General features: G+C 46.7%; 1 protein-coding gene across 1 annotated transcript in view; it reads right to left on the bottom strand.

Moving 5' to 3' along the window:
• The window catches only part of IPO9 (importin 9), a 40,367-nt gene extending 21,476 nt beyond the window's left edge, over window positions 1-18,891 (bottom strand). Inside the window, exons 1-7 of the mRNA XM_059867481.1 lie at window positions 18,709-18,891; window positions 8,409-8,470; window positions 7,727-7,813; window positions 6,597-6,798; window positions 6,069-6,157; window positions 5,695-5,781; window positions 3,551-3,670 (exon numbers count right to left, since the gene is read on the bottom strand). Of these exons, the coding sequence (XP_059723464.1) occupies window positions 3,551-3,670; window positions 5,695-5,781; window positions 6,069-6,157; window positions 6,597-6,798; window positions 7,727-7,813; window positions 8,409-8,470; window positions 18,709-18,859 (798 nt within the window). The 5' untranslated portion in view covers window positions 18,860-18,891. The remainder of the gene's footprint in view (window positions 1-3,550; window positions 3,671-5,694; window positions 5,782-6,068; window positions 6,158-6,596; window positions 6,799-7,726; window positions 7,814-8,408; window positions 8,471-18,708) is intronic.
• Window positions 18,892-20,152: the final 1,261 nt, after the last annotated feature.

The following is a 20,152-nucleotide window of genomic DNA, read 5'->3' as shown; positions in this document are numbered from 1 at the left end:
CTGCTGGAGTGCTAAGGGAGCTCCTCAATGGCTCTGCAGTTGTAACAATAGGAAGCTGCATTTGCAAGGTCACCACAGTCCTGCACAGCAAGTCATTAAAAAACAGAGCACTCTCCTGTCACATGTTGTATTTCAACCCCTGACCCCTCATTCTGCCAATTCCCACTGCTTGTCTGAACTCAAAGAACTGCTTCACAGATCCTCTGCCAATCCCCACGTATTGCTCCACCACCTATTAATCCTTCAAGAAAGCCCTTATCCTTCTCTCTTCAGAGCACTGCTCCTTCAAGTCACTCTATCAAGGCCTTTTATTGCTTCTCTTCCTGTCTGCATCTTTAAACAGAGAAGAAATCCCTAAATTTTTTAAAATACACACTAGAGAGCACACTAAAGTTGACTGTCAGTCAAAGTTCAGCAGTGGCAGGTGAAGTACCTTGTTCATAAAACTGGGAAGTTTGTCCCAAGACACAGATCCCACCTCATCTTCCATTCAAGAACAAAGAGGTTATGATTAATTATTTTTTCTAGCTAGTTATTTGTTTCAGTGTCAGGAAAAATGTAAGCATAACTTCTCTGACCCACAGGTGTTGAACAGCTTATAACACAAAAGAAGAAGCATAACAGCAAGGCTGCAAGATGCTCTGATTGTTGGCTAATTGGTGTTCCTGATATATTACTGCACACTAAGTACACCACTGTATTCCAATTTGTATCCCATTATTGTGAAATTTGCCTTAAATCTGTCACCTGTCATGTTTTATCAGTCTGTTTCTCTCAAAACAATCAATAGTAGCATGTTCAACACTGGAATTAGGATTCAAGAATTGCACAGTTGCAGCTCAGTCATCCTTAGAGACACCAATTTAATTCATGCTGAACTATCAAACACAACAATAAACCACCCCATGGGTATTTCTTCCTAGTCCTCACACTTGGTATTTTTGTTGTGGCAAAACCTCCTATCTCCTCCAAGGATAAAAGGCCCTGATTTTCTGCTGATAACTGCTTAAAAACTTGTAACCATTCTGGGAACAACTTGGGACACCATCAGTGGTTCCCCATGAGGTGATCCAAACCATTCACTCCCCTAACCAAGACAACTGACCCAGCAAATCAGGGAGAGGTGCACAGTGCAATAGCATCCCTTAAAGCTTCTGCCACTGTCCTGCAGAACATTCTGACATGGACAGCACAACAGTTTAGGTCAGGACTGCCTCTGACTTCCATCAAGAACTCCATGAACCTTGGAGTACAAAGCTCTCAAGGGCAGTAAGGGAAAAAAAAGTCTTCCTATCATTTGCCGCACAGCACTTCATTAAGGAAAAGAAAATGGAACCGAGTTTGCATCCGGTTGAAAATGTGCTACAAAAGTCTCAATTCCCTCTTCCATTGCATCAGCTTTTCAAGGGGTTCCTGTAATGACCTCATCTGTAGAGCTGGTTTAAATAACCCCCTAAGGTTTCTTCTGCATTACAATGACTATAAAATCCACTTCTCTGGAAGTGAAGGCAATTCACCTGAATCCTTTTTTCCTCAGAAAATTACTATCATCAGCTTAGAAACCTTCAGTTACAAAACCATGAATTGCCTTAAGTCAACAGCCAGAACATTCATCTCTTCAAAAAGAGCCTCCAACAAACCACTTGTGAGCAGATCTCCTGAATTTCTCTGCTGCATCGATGCCACCCAACACACAGCAGTGTATTCAGATCCAAATCCTCTTGTGCTGCACCTCCCCTGCAGAGGCCAAAGGCAGAGCCCCTCGCACAGTTAAGGAGCAGACCAACAACAAGGTGACATTTCCTAAGAGACTTTCCCAGCCTGTCACATTGTTCAAGAACTTCCTGGTGGGACCAGTGCTGACATACCCATGCAAAAAGCCCAATGTCAGCAAGCACTTACTTAAATAACAGAAAAGGCTGCACAATGCATGGATGGAATGAGAACAGAACTGGCCTGGCCTGGTTTAGAGTGAAGCCATCAGTTATAACTGCTTTCTGTGGAGGCTGAAAAATACCACTACTCATTAACAATCCAAATGTGAGTATCTGGAGTAAGAGATCCAAATATTCCTGAGCTGCAGCCTGTTCAAATTGTTCCTTTCATGTTGCTGCTCCTATAAATCACTGCCCCAGGAATCCCAGTGCGCAGGCAACAGAAACGAAAAAAAACCCACAAGAGACATTCTCTCAACAAAAACTGCCAGCATCCTTCCCCAAACTGCTTTCCAGTAGTGCTGCACAGCAAGAACAGCTCCAGTTGTTCCTAGAGTACGAGACATGCAGCCCTTCACCGAGAAGCCACAAGATGCAGACCAGTACTGCTGCCTTGAACAGGACTGAGACAAGTTCCACAAGACAGAGCTCAGGAGCTGCTGCTTTGTGTAATACAATAGCACCCTCCCAGCATGTATTTTCATTACTTCAGTGTTGGAATGTTGGGGGACACAAGACAGATGATGGACTTTGGACCTGGTTAACATAGGACATTTGATAACAGGATGCCTTGGCAAAAGCAAACAGAACTTTGAAAATGAGACCTGGATTGCAAGAAGATTCAATCAAACGGGTTTGCTGGAAAAAGAAAATCCCATTAAACTCTGCAAGCAAGGGATGTTGTTATATGCATAAGTTTGTGTATGTGATTTTAACCTAATCACCGTAGTACACATTACTAGCCTCCCTAAAATAGTATATAAGCATTTGTATCCCACAATAAATAAAATCGGATTCTGATCACTGAGTCAGTCTCCCTGACTCTCTCCATTGCCGACACTTCAGCACAAAGCTGGTCATCCTGACTTTTCACACTTGTCTTCAATAACTTCCTTATTGCTTTCTTCATGGAACTGAATGGGTCTCAGTGCCCATTCTCAGAAACCTGTAGACTGACCTGAGTGTTGCTCACCCCAGCACACAGGCAGGGAAATTAAAGATCTGGATTTGATCCTGCAACGGATGCTTTTGGCTCTTTGTTCTCCCATGCAGCAGGCAGCACACCCTACAGCTCCAGTGCTTTCCAAGCTGTTACAGGGGTCTGCACTGGCCCTCATCCCCATGCACACAGAGCTCTCCAATCCAATCTCCTTTCTACAGGAAAGCAGCACAGTACAAAGACCTTCCATCTCTCTTTCCCAGAGATCATTTAGCATTGAAGAGCAGGCAAGTTCCAGAAAAGCACGTGCACTTAAAAAGCTTTTACAGCTTCACTGCAGCAGAATTCTGCAGCACCTTTAGAAAAGACTGGTATTTAACTACAGGTTATGATGTCCAAGGCATATCCAAGAAACATTAGATCAACAAATGACAGAGACAGATGGTCCTATGGACCAGATTCCAGTGGATCACAGATCCTCATGGATCTCATCATAGGTATCTTTAGTACAAGTGAACAACTTGTTTCACTGTTGATGGTGCTGGGGGGCAAAAGCCTTCACTGTTCACCCCATGAGCATACTGGGAGATGTGCCACTTGAGTTTGCTTTCCAGCTCATCTGAGTGTGTGTTGGTATTCAGTTCTTTCTCCACTTCACCAGCCCTAAGTGACTCACCTTTAAAACTTCCATCTTAAACCCACTGTCCGATGTTGGTCCATCAGGCATCTGCAGGGCCTGGACAAAGGCTTCTGTGAACTGCTGTACCACTGGAAAAATCAGGACCTTGGCAGCACCCTGGTTACAGACAATGCAAGCACAGCTGAATACCAGATACAGAACCCCTGACAGGTAAAGCACCAGAAGCAACAGCAAATGCACTTTTCTGTGATGGCGTTCGCAGGGGTCTCAGGATGAGGGAAGAGATGAGAATGTTGGCTCTATCTTTTAGAAGGCTTGATTTATTATTTTATTATATATATTATAATAAATCTATACTAAAAGAATAAAAGAAAAGATTTCATCAGAAGGTTAGCTAAGAATAGAAAAAGAATGATAACAAAAGCTTGTGTCTGACTGAGACAGTCTGAGCTAGCTGGACTGTGATTGGCCATTAATTAGAAACAACCACATGAGACCAATCACAGATCTACCTGTTGCATTCTATAGCAGCAGATAATCATGGTTTACATTTTGCTCTTGAAGCCTCTCAGCTTCTCAAGAGAAAAAATCCTAAAGAAAGGATTTTTCAGAAAATATCATAGCTACACTTTTCTGTTACAAAATAGAAGAGAAACTCATGGCAACTGCAGAATATTGCAAAGTCACATTAAAGCTGTTTCAGACATCACTTGGGCTCTCTCTTTAGGTAAGGAACTAAGCTCATCTGAATCCCACTCTCCAGAACCCCACAGCACAGGCTCCCACAAAACACACACCTACATGCAACTTATCACTTCAGAGTCTCAAGAGAGATCCAGACAATCCAGTCTGGAGAGTCCCAGGAGCAGTGCCCACCCCATCATTTCATTTGATGAGCTGAATCCTGCCCTGCACCCCAGCACCCCCAGGCTTCAAAACCAACCTGGGGTGGCTGCATCACACACACAATCACCCCAAACCCTAAGGCTGGCATTTATCTCCCTGCAGAGCCTCCATCCCCCAAACCAAACAAGCTGAGTATCAACAGGTGGCCTGAAGATTAACAGGATGATTCTTCCTAGGAAAATGCAGCAGGTATTTTCCAGATGTCAGAGCACTCCATAAGCAGTCCTTGGCAGAGCAAGTAATACAGGACCAAAATAATTTTATTGAGATTATTCCTCATAAATCCATAGCCAGGACAGCAAAGTCCAATGTTTAAATCAATTAGGAAATGCCATTTATAAAAATATTCCCTTTTTATTTTTTTTTTAAGTAAAATTTCAATAGAAAAGGTTTAGTATTCAATGTAAAGGACACTTTCAGCCCTTCTCCAGAACAAGAGTAGGGAGTTATTACTATCTCTTAGATACTGGTATCAGCTGCATGATACAGCGCATGAATTGCCTTGTCATGGCAGTACAGATACAATGTAATTACCAGAACTTTCCAAAAGTCTGCACTGGATTGCTCCCTGTGCCAACAGGGAGGGAACAGCCACTAGACCGAGAGTCACCCTTCCCTATCCTCACACCCCAAAAAGTTTAAAATCACCATTTATTGTCTGGGAGTGCTGGAAAAGCCACTTGTCAAAGGCCATTTACAATGCAGATGTGCTCAGTTAGAGGCAGACAGCAGACTCATGTCTAAAGCTGCTTGACTGCTGTGTTTGTTTCTTAACAGCTATTCTTCCAAAACTGGGCTGGGTTTGGCTTCCCCCACTCCTTCAGGAACACAAGGCCAAGGCACCTCCTGAAGCATGGGGTGAAGCTCCAGGAGGGAACCAAAGCCTTGCCCAAGGGTCCCCCGTTACCCAAGGCCTGGCAGGTGACTGGGACACGGCTCAGCTGAAGGCTGGAAGCTAAGTTACAGATTTATAAACAAAGAGCTAATACTCCTTCTCCTCCCCATGCTGACTCCCCCCTTTCCTGAGCTCTTACAAGCATGTCTGTTGATAAACCATAAATTAACCTTAATTATGGAAACCAAGTCCTACTATCAAGGCATGCATGTAAAGCAGGGAGTCAGCTACTTTACATGTATTAAATTACAGCCTCTTCCCCCGAATTCCAGCTGACACAGTACGTAATTCCCCAGTGTTTCATTTCCATATTAACAATTATTTAGAACCTCACTCAGTTTGAATTCAAAACATCTTGTATGTCAAGTTAAATTCTTGCCTTTTCCAGCTCCTCCATGTTACAGATCATGTGGGCACACGTGGTAAATATCTCCACTGCACGTGACCTCGTGCGAATCCCATACACCTAGACAGAAGTTAAACATCAGGAACTCAACATTCTTCTTACACAAGATACTTCCTTTAATGATCTTTTAATTGTATTTCATTTTTGCTTTAGCTTTATTCTCTTATTATTGGCTTCAACTTTTCTGTTGAAACATTAGCTGCCATCAACTATTATATCATCAAGAAAATTATTTAAGTCTAACTCATACTTACAGTATGACTTAAACATTAAATCTGCAGTTTCTCTGTTCCAAGAAACATTCCCACTAATTTCATCCAATACCAACCTCACTGTGAAGATCATACCTCTGCCATTGTGAAAATTCTGTACATCTCTGGAAGAATAACTGGAGCTACAAGAGGCATCTGGATGTCTGTTACTTCTCGGGTAAATTCTAAAAAATGGAAAAAAAGAAGAGAAGTTCTTATACGAAATCCAATTTGTAAGGAACAGCAACAATAGAACCATTGGGAAACATTAAATGAATTGAAACATGCTGATTTGCACTTCACTAGACTAGGGTCATCTGATCGAACTGAGGCAATCCTCAAAGGCAAGCAGAAAAATATCACACTAAAAACTGCAGGTTATCTGGAAAACAGGGTGTTACAGCCAAAGTCCCTGCTGAGCTCTAACCTGCAGCAGAGCACCTCCTTCCCCAGCTCTCATGACACCTGCTGAGCACAATTCCACAGCCAGCAACAGGCACCAGGGGAAGAGAGGAAGAAAATTCTGATTTCTTCAATTTGGATGAAACGTGACACAATACTGGCACAAGGAAAAGCCTAAACAGCTTCCTAGAGCAGCCTTGCCCAGGCACGGCACCCACAGACCTGTGAGCACCCTCATGGCTCCGTGCACTGCGTTGACATCGCCGCTGACCAGCATCTCCATGAGCAGGTTGAAGAGCTCAGGCCAGGCCTCGGGCCAGTCCCAGTGGGCAATGGCCGACACGGCGTAGGCGACGCTCGAGCGCACCTTGCTGATGGACTCCCGCAGCCCGTTGGGCAGCAGCTCCCTGATAGCCACTTTTGCCTGTAGGAAACAACAGCATTCAGAACAGAGCCACAGCACAACCTAATTGAAAAAAAAATCTAGACCTATGACTGCATCCTGATATTGATTCAATGCTGGTTTTATAAAATGAACATCTGGGAGACAAAACCACTCTTGCATACACCCTGTAATTTTTTAGGGAAGACTGCATGGTGTGTTTTAACATAGCATCATCTCACACACAGCATCAGACAAGCACAGAGTAAATAGCACACAGCTGCAACTACACAGGATGTACAGATCTACATGGAAAACATCCAAAGTTAGCTGAGATAAATCCCAGCTCCAGTGTCAGGGACTATGTTTGCTCACTTTGGAAGATTTCAGTAAACAAGAACAGTCACCCAGCCTGGAAGGGACAGGAGAAAACAAAAGCCACTTCTGGGACATAATTCAAGCAATTATCTCTGGATGGGATGAATCATATTCTAGATATGAAAGATGCTCCAGTCAACAGTCAGAGTGGAAAGGGCTGGAATCTCTGGCCATCTTAGCTGTTAAATACTCCTGCTGAACAGATTCTCAATGAAACCCAGCAGCTTTAAACTAAAATTTGTCATGGGCAAATAGATGTGTAACAAAAGATTTAGCAAATCTCCAAAAAAAGACTGCCAGAATCAGTATTTGTGAAACTTAGGAAGCAGCTTTTCTTCTAGTCTTGTTCTGAGAGAAACAGGAGCATTGTGGCTGAACTTTCCCTACAGGAAGCAGCCCAAGCTTCTCAAGCCCAGTGTCGTTTTAAGCAACTGAAAACAGATTTTTGAAGTGCAAAATGTTGAAAAACCTTTACTGAAGCCATTAATCCTCAAAATACACACGAGCGCTGGTACTTCTTTAACTGTCTAAAGAATTAATATTCTTCATGGATAAAGCGTTTCAAACCAGATAATGTGAAACCAATTCTTACCCTTTCTGTGGTCTCTGGAGGTCTAAACTTTTCAGACTGAGAGCACCAGTGAGTTTCCACATACTGTTTGAGAATAACGGACGCCAGCTGTATCAGGAGAGAGGTCAGGAATCAGGGACATAGTATGGAACCATTGCAAGGATCACCTCTGACCCATTTGCTCAGCCTCCTGTCCCATCATGCTTCTTTTAGAGGGGCATCAGGACTTGCCAAAAATGCTAAAAATCCATTAAACAGACCACAAAGTTACTGTGGTAAAAAGAACTGCTGGGTATCCACTGAGCAGCAATGGCCTGCACAGCACCGACCCAAGGCAGCAGCTCTAGAAAGGCACAAGATTCAGGTCACAAAGTAACTAAAGAAATACAGAAGCAAAACTTCCTTTCAAGGAGGAAAACACCTACAGAAAAAGTTTCTACAAAGAGAAGCCACACTCCTGCTTGCTGATGTCTACCATCCACCTCCTAAGTTGTGTCCATTTCCAGTACAGTATTGTCTCAGCACCAGTTTTATTAGGTAAAAAAAAAAAAATTCAAAAAATGTTAGAGTATAACACCAGAATAATAATGAAAGAAAGACTCAGAAAGCTACTTCCAATTTTTCACCTGAAAACATGGAAGAATATTTTAAAAAGCAAGGAAATTTCCATCTAAATTCTTTCTGCAGTTCCAGGAAAACTCACCTGCCGGATAGCCAGAGCTCCCTGAGGATCCACAGTCAGTTCTGCTAAATGAACACCAAATTCTGCAAGGAAAAAAACCCAAATATTGGTATTGTAACTTTTATTGCCACACAGCAGAATTCATCAAGATTTTTGGAGAAGAACATCATACCAATTGAGTGATTCATATGCAGGAAGGAGAAGGCAATTCCAAAGCACAACTATTCAAATAAATCATAAGCATTAATTCTCCCCTATGCTCTCCACAAAAATTTCATTTTTTTTCTTGGCATCTTATTTTCTTCTCTCATGGGCAAAAAATTTTGCAATGCAGGCTTATAACAAGCAAATTCTTTAAATACATATATAAAAGTCTTATCTACAACGTAAAATCATTACTCAAGTTTCTACAGGAGAGATGCATGGAAAAGATCCAGGATGGAGTAAGACAGCAGCAGACTGGCAGGCAGCAGTCCCTTTTTGGACACCCTGGGCTCATCCACAGGGATGTGCAGGCATCACTTCAGCTGTCCCAGCCCTCACCCCACCACTGCCCAGGACACACCAAACACCCTCCTGAGCAAACCCTGCCCAGCACAGTGACACCAGCACTGCCTGGACAACCCTTGGGGCTGTGGGATCTTCTCCTGCAAAGAATCTGTCCAGGAAAAAGCAAGAGCTTTTTGTGGCTTCTTGCCAAGCAAGCTCCATGACAAAGGCAAAATTCAAAGACTTGTAACAATCCTGTTGATGCTGAGCACAGGAAATAAAAGCCTGGAAGAGCAGCTGTTCTGGTATGGTAAATCCATGCAACTCAATAAATTTGCATAAAATTGCAATTTTAAGTTCCAGGCAGCTGATAACTGTCCTCAATACTTCATTTAATTTTACTAGTCTGCTTAAGAAACACATTTGTGATGTTTTAGCTCTTAGAAGCTGTGGAGCAGAAGTTATGCCCTGGAGTCCTGTCAGCACACCCTGCCTCCTGCAGACAGGCTAAACGTGCTGACAGCATCCCTGACAAACACAGACTAAAAATTCTTCTCAAAAGGAGTTCTGGGACTTCCCTCAGCAGCACATCTGAGTGCTTTCACAAATGGCTGAGTGTCTCCTAATACCCTCCTCACTGCTAAGAGGCTTTTCTGGGTTGGGAGATAATTGCCTCTCACTTTCCACAGCACACACTGAACATACCCAGTTCCTTTCCTCTTTCTTCATAGATCATGCATTTAAGAAAGAGGAAAATAACCCTCTTATCCCAGCTGTGAAAGCAGGGAGCCTCATTCCAAGATGTACTTAACATAATACCTCTCTTAACTGAAGCAGTCATTATTCTTATGTGCTATCTGTGATTTCCATGATCAAGTGTGGCATAGCATTTCAGCCCTATCTTTAAAGGGAAAGTTGAAAGGGTATAAGGAGTATAAATGGAAAGCTAAAAAGGGGAGAAATAGGTCTAAAGGAAACCAGAGTAACTGCAACTGCTTTACACAGCTACAACCCAGTATTCTAGCTCACAGTCCTTAATTTGTTTATATATGTGCTTTTGATGTATTCTCTCTGCACACACTGGAAAGCTGGAATGGACCCACAAGGATCACCCAGTCCAGCTCTATTGAATGGCTTACACCCTATGGAGAGGAGCAGTGTCTGCCACACAGTCCTCTAAATTATGTGGATAAGGAGGTTTAATGGCAGGAGGAGGAGGTTTAATCATGGCCTGTGATTTACAGTATTTAGTTCCTCCTTTTTCCAACACCTTAGTTCTGCTCCCCAGGCAGACTGCAGTGCCATTGTTGGGACACCAGACCTACTCACTGCTGCAGTGACCAAGAGATCTGTCCTATAAACCCCTTGGGTCTGACAATAAGCCACTGACAAGCCCCTCACACACACAGGTTTTCAGCCTGATGTCCTGCTCAAAAATATTACAAAACTGCATCTTTTTAACTGATAAATTATCATTGTGGCAAATTCCTATCAGGAATCCTGCTGAACTCAGATCACTCACACCCAGCACTTGTTTAAGGAATAAGCCAGCTCTCCTGTCAAACCAAAATTAGATGGATTTATGAAGAACAGATCACATAAAACAGTACTAGCTGTGTAGCAACTATTTATCCTATTGTTATAGCCTATGACAAGCTGTTTAATGAGCTGCTCCAAGAATATTTCCAAGGACTGGTATTACACTGATCCTCATACAGGTCACTGGCTCCTCTTTTCTCAAAGGATGGTTTACTATTGGGTTCTTTCCCAGTTGGCTGGAAATATCATGGCTAAATGCAGTTCAAATGGACCTTAATAGGCAATTCCTTCACTTATATTTTGTAAATTTGAGATACCAGAAATACCAAGTCTTTTCCCCAAGATAAAGTCTGTAAACCTCAAAGATTAGAAGCTTTTAATAAAGGTTTTTCTAAAGTGCTTTGGCATAGACAGCACTTATTCTCCTGTCTCTGCTTCTCCTCCTCATTAACCTCAATATTAATAAAATCAAAGTCTCCTCCTTCACAACAAGCTCTATCTACCATGTAACCAGTTTATGTAACCTCTTCACCCCCAATATTTTTGCAAAACTAAGCCACATGAAACCAAAAATTACTCGTAAGCAAGCAGGAAGGAATAAATGAGCAGAAGTTGCTACTGAATCTCTGCACCTACCTGCCCAGCTGAAAGGTGTCAGCACTGACCAAGTCCTGCCCAGCACATCCACACAGAGCTGGCTCAGGAGCTGCTAAAGATCCCTTTGGTTGTTTCTGCTGAAGGCAGAGACAGGGTGAGGTGGAGAAAGGACTGTGGCAGTCTGGTGAATCCAGGTGGCCCATGGCCACTGACACGCCAAGCTAAAGCAACAGGTGGTCTGCAGAGGCTGGATCTCACCACCACCACCACCACCACCACCACAGCAGCACCAGAAACTGAGTTCCCTTTACCAGTACTTGCCCACCTTTGTGCATCGTGGTCCTCAGCCACACAGGCACAGATGTTTTCTACAGCACCGGCTTTCAATAATATCATCATAAAGCAACTTGGGTTGAAAGGGACCTCAGGAGATCACCCAGTCCAATCTCCTGCTCAAAGATGGGCCAGCCATGAGATCAGACCAGCATGGAACGAAATGAGGATGTGCAGACAGACTAGGAGGAAACACCAAGCAAGACTCTAATGCTTAGCCAGAGTTCTGACACTCTACACACGTGCTGCCTTGAGGGACTTCTTCATCCTCCACCATGATGCCCAAGAACAGCCCCAAAAGCTCTCCTTTTGTTAGCCACCTCTAAAACTGCATTCATATTTTCCTCATTTCCCAGCAAAAGACAAAAAGATTGACGTCACTCTTCTCCAGAAGCTGTGCTGGTTTTAAATATCTCCTTTGAAACCCTTCTTCACAACTTCCCTCTACACTCAACACACCTGCAGCCTTTCACAGGGCAAACACTAGTGGTTGCTGCTGGGAGTAACCTTTCTTCCCGACAGGCAGTATCATATGTTGCAATGTGGCCATTTCTTGTTTCAACTTCCCTGTTACAAATCAGTTCAATGGTAAAGTTAAGAATTCTGCTCAAGCCACCCACAGTACTGCCACTCATTTCTGCCCATCACTCACTCTACTACAATTCAAGTGACAGCCAAAAGAGCACCACAAAACCACATGCTGTGGTCATGTCTTTATATTCTCCAGAATCTCTCCTTTCAAACAATGCTTGGGTTTATGGCATAAAATCATGGACTCACAGAGTACCTGGGGCAACACTGAAATCCCTCCTGAAGCCGTATTAAAGCAGTTCTGTTGGGAAGGAGCTGACCATAAGCAAGAACATGCTGAACCAGGGAAGCACAAGTGATGCAATATGTTCTGTGCCATTATGGTACCTGTAGGTGATCTGGTACAAACAGATAGCAAACTGTATCATGAAAATACCATCAGAAAATCAACGAGTTTTAAAGCATCAAACTGAACTTGCTGAGCCACCTGCTCTGGAAGAGGAGATAGAAAGAACATTTATAAGACCCATAAAACCAATCTTCCATTCTGAAATGACATTCAAATCAAAGCAAAGCTGTCTCCTCGACAGGACTAGTCTCAAGATGGACAAGAGGGTCAGCATGCCCAGAGGGACACAGGAGTCAATCTGCCAGAGTCAGCACCATCTTCACAGCCACCTACACATCTCAGCCTCTGGCAACAAACAAGCTTGTAAAGGACTGAGCTGAAGGTGCCTTTTCACACATGGGGTGTCACAACATAAGCCATGCTGAAGATGGCCTTATGATGCCTTTCTACCTGCAAAAAGGACACAGAAAAACACATAAAACAGACAGGCAAAAGAAAGGCAATTCTCCAGCCTGGAGCCATTCATCTTTCACCACCATGTTCCAGAGCACAAGAGCCGACAGCTCAGAAACGAAATACTGTCACCATAAAGCATCAAACTTGGAATCTAGCCTGGCAAGCAAGGAACAGTGTTTTCCAACTGTCTGAGAAGCTGCCGTTAAACCTCCTTATCCATATAATTTAGAGGGGATGTAAGCCATTCAAGAGAGTTGGACTAGATGATCCTTGTGGGCCCATTCCAACTCAGAAGTCTGTGATTCCCAGCAGTCTGAGCCCTCCTGTTGGACATGAACTCCTCAGAGTGCCACTGCCCTGCTCCGGCATTCCTGGAGATGACTTGGGCTCCACACATGTTCTCCAGTACAGTTAAAACCTGGAGGAAGAGACCATTTTTCCACATTGGGTAATTATCCTCAGGTGATATGGCACTGGCAGTAGTGCACACCATCGGGGTGGTGCTACCTGGATGGACCAGATAAAGACAACAGAAGCCCCACTTCACCAGCAAGACACTGATTCCACAGTGGAGCCAAGTCAGACACACTCAGAGCAGCACCACTCCACAGCTGCAGCTCTTATTTCTCTGCCTTCCCCCTGCAGTCTCAGCTTTGCTTTTATTTATGTTCCACTAAAATCTAGAGACAACAAAGGTCACCAGGTGAACTCTCCTCTTTCCAGAGTCTGACAGAAATGCATCTCCCATCCCCACACTGCCATGTGGCTCCTGTTTCCCCAGCAGACAGAAGATGCAGAAGCAGGTGAGAGACTGAGTGGCTGAGGACATCTGGCAGTTGCCAAAGGGTGACACGGTAGGAAGAAACTGCTACCATGTCCTTAATCCAGAGGAGACATCCCATATTCCTCCAGAGCACATGTATGGAGTCAGACAGGACACTCCTCTTGAACAGTTCAGCCTGTTGCAGAGGCTTTGACTGTGCACTGCTACTCATCTCCTTGTACAAGCGCCGGCCAGATCCACTGCCAAGCTGCTGCAGGGGGCTTGGCTGCATCCTCCAGACACCTGAACCATCCTGACCTGGCTAAGACCTGCCTGGAAGAGAGAGCAGCACACACCACCCAGGAGAGCCAGCAGCTGCCTTGGCCTAACCACATTATACAACCCAGCCCACGAGCAGCTTAGGAAAAGAGGTGGGTGCAGAGCAATGCTGCCCCAACGCCCCCAAGGAAATGCTGGCACTAGGAACCTCCTGAAGTGGATGTTATATCCAACCACTGTGTTCAGTGGTTCTTGAGGATTTTTTTCCTCCATAAATGTTAAATCATTTTAAAACTATTTCTACTTCTAACATCCAGCAGCAATGAATTCCACAGTTTGCACACTGGGGCAACAGCCTAATTCTGCCTGTTTCGGATTCATTTCCCCTGACAGCCCAGGATATTCCATGATTCTGTGATCTCAGCTTTATGAAAAGTCACAAACAATCCCTCCTCACTCACCTTCTCTGTAGCTTATTATTTCAGGGCCTCCATCCCTGCTAACCCTTTCCCAGGCAGAAAAGCCAATGGATTATATCTTTGAAAACAGAAGCTTTTCCACACTCCTGTGAGTGTCTGTGCTGCCTTTTTGCTGCCCTGCTTGATCCCTGCAGGAGCAGCAGGCCAGTAATGCATGCAGCACTGGCATGAGAAATTTATGCCGGCTTTGTTCTCTGTTCCCTCCTTAACGGTCCATTTGGCTTCTTGGAGCATGACAGAGCAGCAATTGGGTGTTTTCAGGGAACTCTCCACACAGACGATGAGATTTCTTTTCCCAGGGACAATAGTTAGGACCGCCCATAACTTTTCAGGGCATTATCTGGACTGGCTCCCCTTCCCCCAACACTACTCTGCTGACCAACACTGACTAGCTACACCTTCTGTGTCTGCACCCAACACACCTTGTGAAATCATCTTGTAAGTTGTGTCACCGATTCCCACTCTGCCCAGTCTGAGCAGCACTATCCGCAACTTTGTCCCACCACCACACACTCTGTTCCACATCACTTACAGATGTGCTGAGCAGCTCAGCTTCACCTGGGACGCCTGACCCTGCCAGTCAGGAGCTGTGGTCAGGAGCTCAGTTTCTGCAAAAAAAGTTTCAGCAAGTGAACATTCTAAGAGCTTTCTGGGAGTCCCAGGACTCCTTAAACAATTCTTCTGCCACAACAATTTAATGTGTCTGTCTCTTCTCATTCCAACTGCTGAATTTTAACCATAACAGGCAGTGCAAAACCCACACCACTCCCCTGTACTAGCCCCTGCTGCTCTTCACCTCGGAGCCCTCACTAAAGGCTGTCCCACATTTACCAGCTAAGTATTAAGCTGGTCCCTAAGTGGCAAGTTTTACAGCCCAACTTTTGCACAGTAATTGAATGTCTGAGTCCCTCTAAACTCTGGGAGATCCATTCTTTAGCACTTGCTGCTTATGGCAAACTGATAAGTGGAACTGCTTCTACTCAGGCTTCAATCTGACGTGGATTCCCCAATGTGTCTCCTGCAGAGGCTCAATGTTGCAAGTCAACATCAGCACAAGGAATTTGGCTCCTCTGCAGTCCTTCTGTACTGAATGTACCTTCCCAAGTCAGTCGCTGGCTTGAAACACTTCTGAAATCTTTTCTGCTTCTGCAACATTTGAAAGCACTTTAAGTTTTTATGACTTTAACTAGTTCTTCCTCAATCTCTTTTTGCCCTGCTTTCCTTTGTTTTGCATTAAAAGTGCCAACACTTGTGTTCTTTCCTATTCCTTCACTTCAGCATTTTTATGCTGCTTAATGATACATTTTTTCGTCTTTTAAAGTACTTGTGACACATATGATCCACATTTCTCTACCTCAATAATACAGTGCTGGCACCTCCTGGCTACTCCTGTAGCTCCTCCTCTTGGTTTTTGCAAGCCTCTCCATACCAAAGACAGCACAGAAAGGTGAATATAGCTTATTCTTCCCATGCTGCTTGACTAGTACAAGAGAGGAGGAATCAAAGGTGTGCAAAATAATTCTCTGAAAGACATCTCAGGAGGTTTCCAGACAAACCCCCATGATCAAAGCAGAATCTGCAGCATAAGATCATGGCGCTCAGATTTTCTAGGCAGGTCTTGGAGATACTCAAGGATGGAAACAACACAGCTTTTACAGACAATCTGCTTAAAAACTCCTTATATCCAGTTGGAACCTCTTGATTTGAGTTTGTGCCCATTTATCCCTCATCCTCTCCCACCTCTCAGTTCCTGACAATCTCCTCATGGTTACCAGAAGCTGCCGTCAGACTCACCCCCAAAACCCTCTTGCTTCCCCAGTGGAGAACCCCTCAACCCCAGCATCACCTCATGCAGTGAGTGCTGCAATTCCCCCGTCCATCCCATGACCCTTTGCTGAACTCACTCCCCTCGCTGCTGTGTCTCATCCCAGGGGGTGGGAGCAAAACCGCCCAGGTATTCCAGGTGTGGTCTAATGAGCACTGACTGGAGAGGGCTGATCACTGCCCTGACCCTGCTCACACAGCCCGGAGTGCAGGTGGCCTCCAGGGCACACTGCTGGTCCTGTCCAGCTCACCAGGCACTGGTATTTCCTGGCCCTTTGTCCCAAGTCTGCTCCCTGGCCAGGCAGTGCCTGACCCACATCCCAGCAGTGGCTCCTCCTGTCCCAGGAGCAGAACGTGCTGTCTGTCCTTGCTGAATTCCTCCGGCTCTGTTCCTGCAGGGCTCTCTGTAGAGCAGCCCTGCCCTCAGGACATCAACTGCCTCCCCTCCAGTTTGGTGTCACCTGCAAGCTGCTTGTGCAGGTGTCCTGAAGCCTCCTCCATGTCACAGGGACAGATCCTGCACCAGACCTCAGAGTCCTGGCCCTACAACCACAGAGAATTATCAGGGACTTCAGCAGATTTGTAAAAGCAATAGAAGGGTAGATGACTCCATTCCTCTTACCATAACATCCACTAAATGCAATTCTGCAATCCTGGGCTCTCAAAGGCACCTCAGGGACAGCCATTGCCTAGAACCCTCAGAAAACATTCTTCTCTGGGAATCTATCACCCAAACAGACTGTGGAAAGGTTCAGACTCTTTGGGGAGAAGCTGCCACTGAAGTGGTACCTGTGAAGGCCAAGGCTCCACAGTCACGGTCAATGAAGCTCCCAGCACTTCCAGACTTGTGCTGCTGCAATATCATCAAACCACTCCATGAAACTCCAAGAGCTGTGGGGGCAACACACAGAATTCCTGGTAATGCCAGGAAGAGCTAAGCTGAGTGTGGTACAAGCACTTTAAGGGAATGCACAACAACAAACATTTTATCAAACAATCTGCCTGCCTTCACTTCCAGAGCAGCAAAATCACAACACCACTCTTGACCCTGTCTCACCCTTACACCTTTCCTCTCTGTACCACAAACTGCCTCTGGTAACACTTCTGAGCTGAAGTTCAGGAGCAGAAAGAGTTCACAAAACACCTTCAGAATAGTGTAATCAGACTGAAGGTAAGGCAAAATTTCCAGGAGGGTCCACAAACAACCAGCCCATCAAGCTGCCAGGCCACAGGCAAAACTTCAGGCCTAGGGTTGCAGTGCTGCATTCTCCAGCTCCTGTCACAGCAGATCATCTGCAAATCTTCCCATGGTTTCTACAAACTCCAGTGATTTGGGCTGAAGCAAAATAAAATGTCAGCATTAAAAGGTTTTTAAATGCATCTTCCACACAGAAAAAGCAGCCAGCGCATGAACTAACCTAGTGCCACCATAAAAAGGCCAAAAGAGTAATGGAACGATTAGAGACACTGCTTGAACTTGGGGTGTTTGCTCATTTAAAATCTCTCTTTCCAAAGCTATAGGTCAGTTGCCATCCAGCTCCACTGTCCTGCTTGTCTTCAGCTTTCCATTAACAGACTGTGGAGTTCTGTCACTGGAGTTTCACACTGGATGAGGGCACAGCTACATCCTGGCCACCCTCAACCTCAAACACAACATGTGGAGATGACAGCCTGCAGGACATGGGCACACACCAGGACACACATCCGGAGGTGAAGGAGATCCCTGTGGGAGCAGGGCAGGGTCTACAGATGGAAGGGCTCTGAATGACCCTCATGTGACCAATCCAGGGGACTCCAGCTCAGGTGGACCAAGGTACCCAGAGCAACAGCCCTGCTGCTTCACCACCCCGGCCCCTCCAGGGTCTACCCTGGTGAGCTCAGAGCACTCCTTGGTGCCCAGGTCTTACACAGCAGCCCAGACTCGCCCAGGGGCAGAGCCCTCCTGCCCCCCTGCCCAGAGCAGAGCCCCGCCGTGCCCCGCTGCAGGCGGGTCCAGCCCGTCCCTCCGGCAACGAACCCTGCGGCAGGGCAGGGGCTGCTCCGGAGAGAGACACGGAGCTACTGGAGCGGGTCTAGTGAGGCCACAAAGATGATGAGGGGTCTGGAGCATCTCTCTGGTGAACAGAGCCTCTGGGAGCTGGGCTTGTTTAGTCCAGAGAAGACTGAGAGGGAAATCTCAGCAATCCATACAAGTACCTCCACGGCGGGTGCCAAGAGGTTGGTGCCAGACTCTTCTCAGCAGTGCCCAGCGACAGGACAAGGAGCAATGGCCATAAACTAAACCACAAGAAGTTCCACCCTAACATGAGGAAGAACTTTACATTGAGGGAGGCAGAGCACTGGAACGGCTCCCCAGGGAGGTCGCTCCCTGCAGACATTCAAACCCACCGGGATGTGTCCCTGTGTCACCTGCTCCAGGTGACCCTGCCTGGGCAGGGGCTTGGCCTGAATGATCTCCAAAGGTCCCTTTCAGCCCCAGCTATTCTGTGATTCCGGGAGAGACATCGGGCACACACCGCCAGCCAGCAGGAAACCAGCCGCAGCCGCCTTCTCCCGCCGGCTCGAGCAACGGGGCTGGAAGTGTCGGCCGAGGCCAAGGCGCAGCCATGAGGCGCCGGTACCGGGAATGGCTGTGGCGGCGGCCTGGGGTCCCCCCATCCCCTCAGCGCGGCCCTCACTCACCCTCCGTCACCTCCAGCACCTTCACCTGCTCCTCAGCAGCGGCTCGCACCGCCTGCACCGGGCACAGGATCCCCGTCAGCGTCTCCACCAGCGCCTCCTTCAGCCCCTGCGCCACCGGCCCGGCTCCGGGCCCGCCGCCACCTCCCGCCATCGCCGCCCCCTCCGCGGGCCGCGCGCGCCAAACGCACCGCGCGCCGGGGGGAGGGGCCGGGCCGGGGCCCGCCCACAGCGCCCCCTGGCGGCGCGGCGGACCGCGGCCATGGCGGGTCAGGGAATGGCGCCGAGCTCGGGAGGGGCTCGGGAATCCCTGACCCGGCAGGAGGGGCAGGATGGGCGGGACGAGGGACCCTGCGGGGCCAGGACAGCGCTCCTCGGGCACAAAGTTCCCGGCTGGGCTCCTGGCGGCCAGCACAGCCCAGTGGGGCCCCAGCGCAGGGCCGAGCAGGGCTGTGCCCCCGAGCCAGCTCAGGAGGGCCCGAACGAAGGGGCTGGCAGGAGAGCTCATTGCATGGAAACAAGAGACCTGCGGAAACCTGCCCAGAAAATGTAACGCCCAGGCAGCACCCTGTACACCCATGGGCTGGAGCCAGGACTGCTGATTGAATGATGATTGATTTATCTTTCTTTAATTAATCTCCTCCTTTCTCTCTTCCCTTTCCTCCTACCCCCCTATTCAAACCCCACTGCCATGGGTTTATAGAGTAGATGTGGGAATAACAGAGCAATTTCTATGACAAGTGTGTGATTTATTAATAAAGCTTTGATTTTTTTATGGACTGATTTTTGTCCTTTTCCAGCAGGAGCATCCAGGGCTCTTGGGTGCTCCCTCTCCCATAAGGGTGGGATGCCACAGGGGGAGGAGGGACTGAGGCAGTGCCCAGGGACTGTGGAGCCCCCAGAGAGTCCAGGGAGCCCCAGAGCAGGGACTGTCCCTGGGTGCAGGGACCAGGAACAGGGAGGAAAAGTCTCACAACCTCTTTTCCAACACATAGATGTGGTGAACACCCAGTGTGAGCCTTGAGGAGCCCACCTGTGTTCTCTGCAGCTGTTTATTTAGGAAGTATAAGCAATTTTACAAAGCATTACAAGTATTAAAAAACAGTATTGCCCATACAAAGTGGGCTTCTTACCTGAGGATGGTGATGGAGTTGTGTTTTGGGACAGGGATAGCAGTTCCCACACACTGGGAAGAATACTGTGAGGTTTTCTGTATCCTGTAATGGTTTGGTCATTAAGTCCCAGGAGTATGACAGTAATTTGTCCACAGACACATCCAGTGCCAGGGATGAGCCTGGCAGCCACGTTCAGAGAATCACTCAGATTGGAAAAGCCCCCGAGGCTCATCCTTGTCACCAGCCCAGAGCACTGAGTGCTGTGTCCAGTCACCCCTTGGACACCTCCAGGCACAGGGACTCCAACAGGAGCCCCTTGCAATGTTTCCTCA

Source organism: Haemorhous mexicanus, chromosome 25 (assembly GCF_027477595.1).
Source record: "Haemorhous mexicanus isolate bHaeMex1 chromosome 25, bHaeMex1.pri, whole genome shotgun sequence".
Taxonomy (NCBI): Eukaryota; Metazoa; Chordata; class Aves; order Passeriformes; family Fringillidae; genus Haemorhous; species Haemorhous mexicanus.
This window is presented reverse-complemented; position numbering and strand designations above follow the sequence as displayed.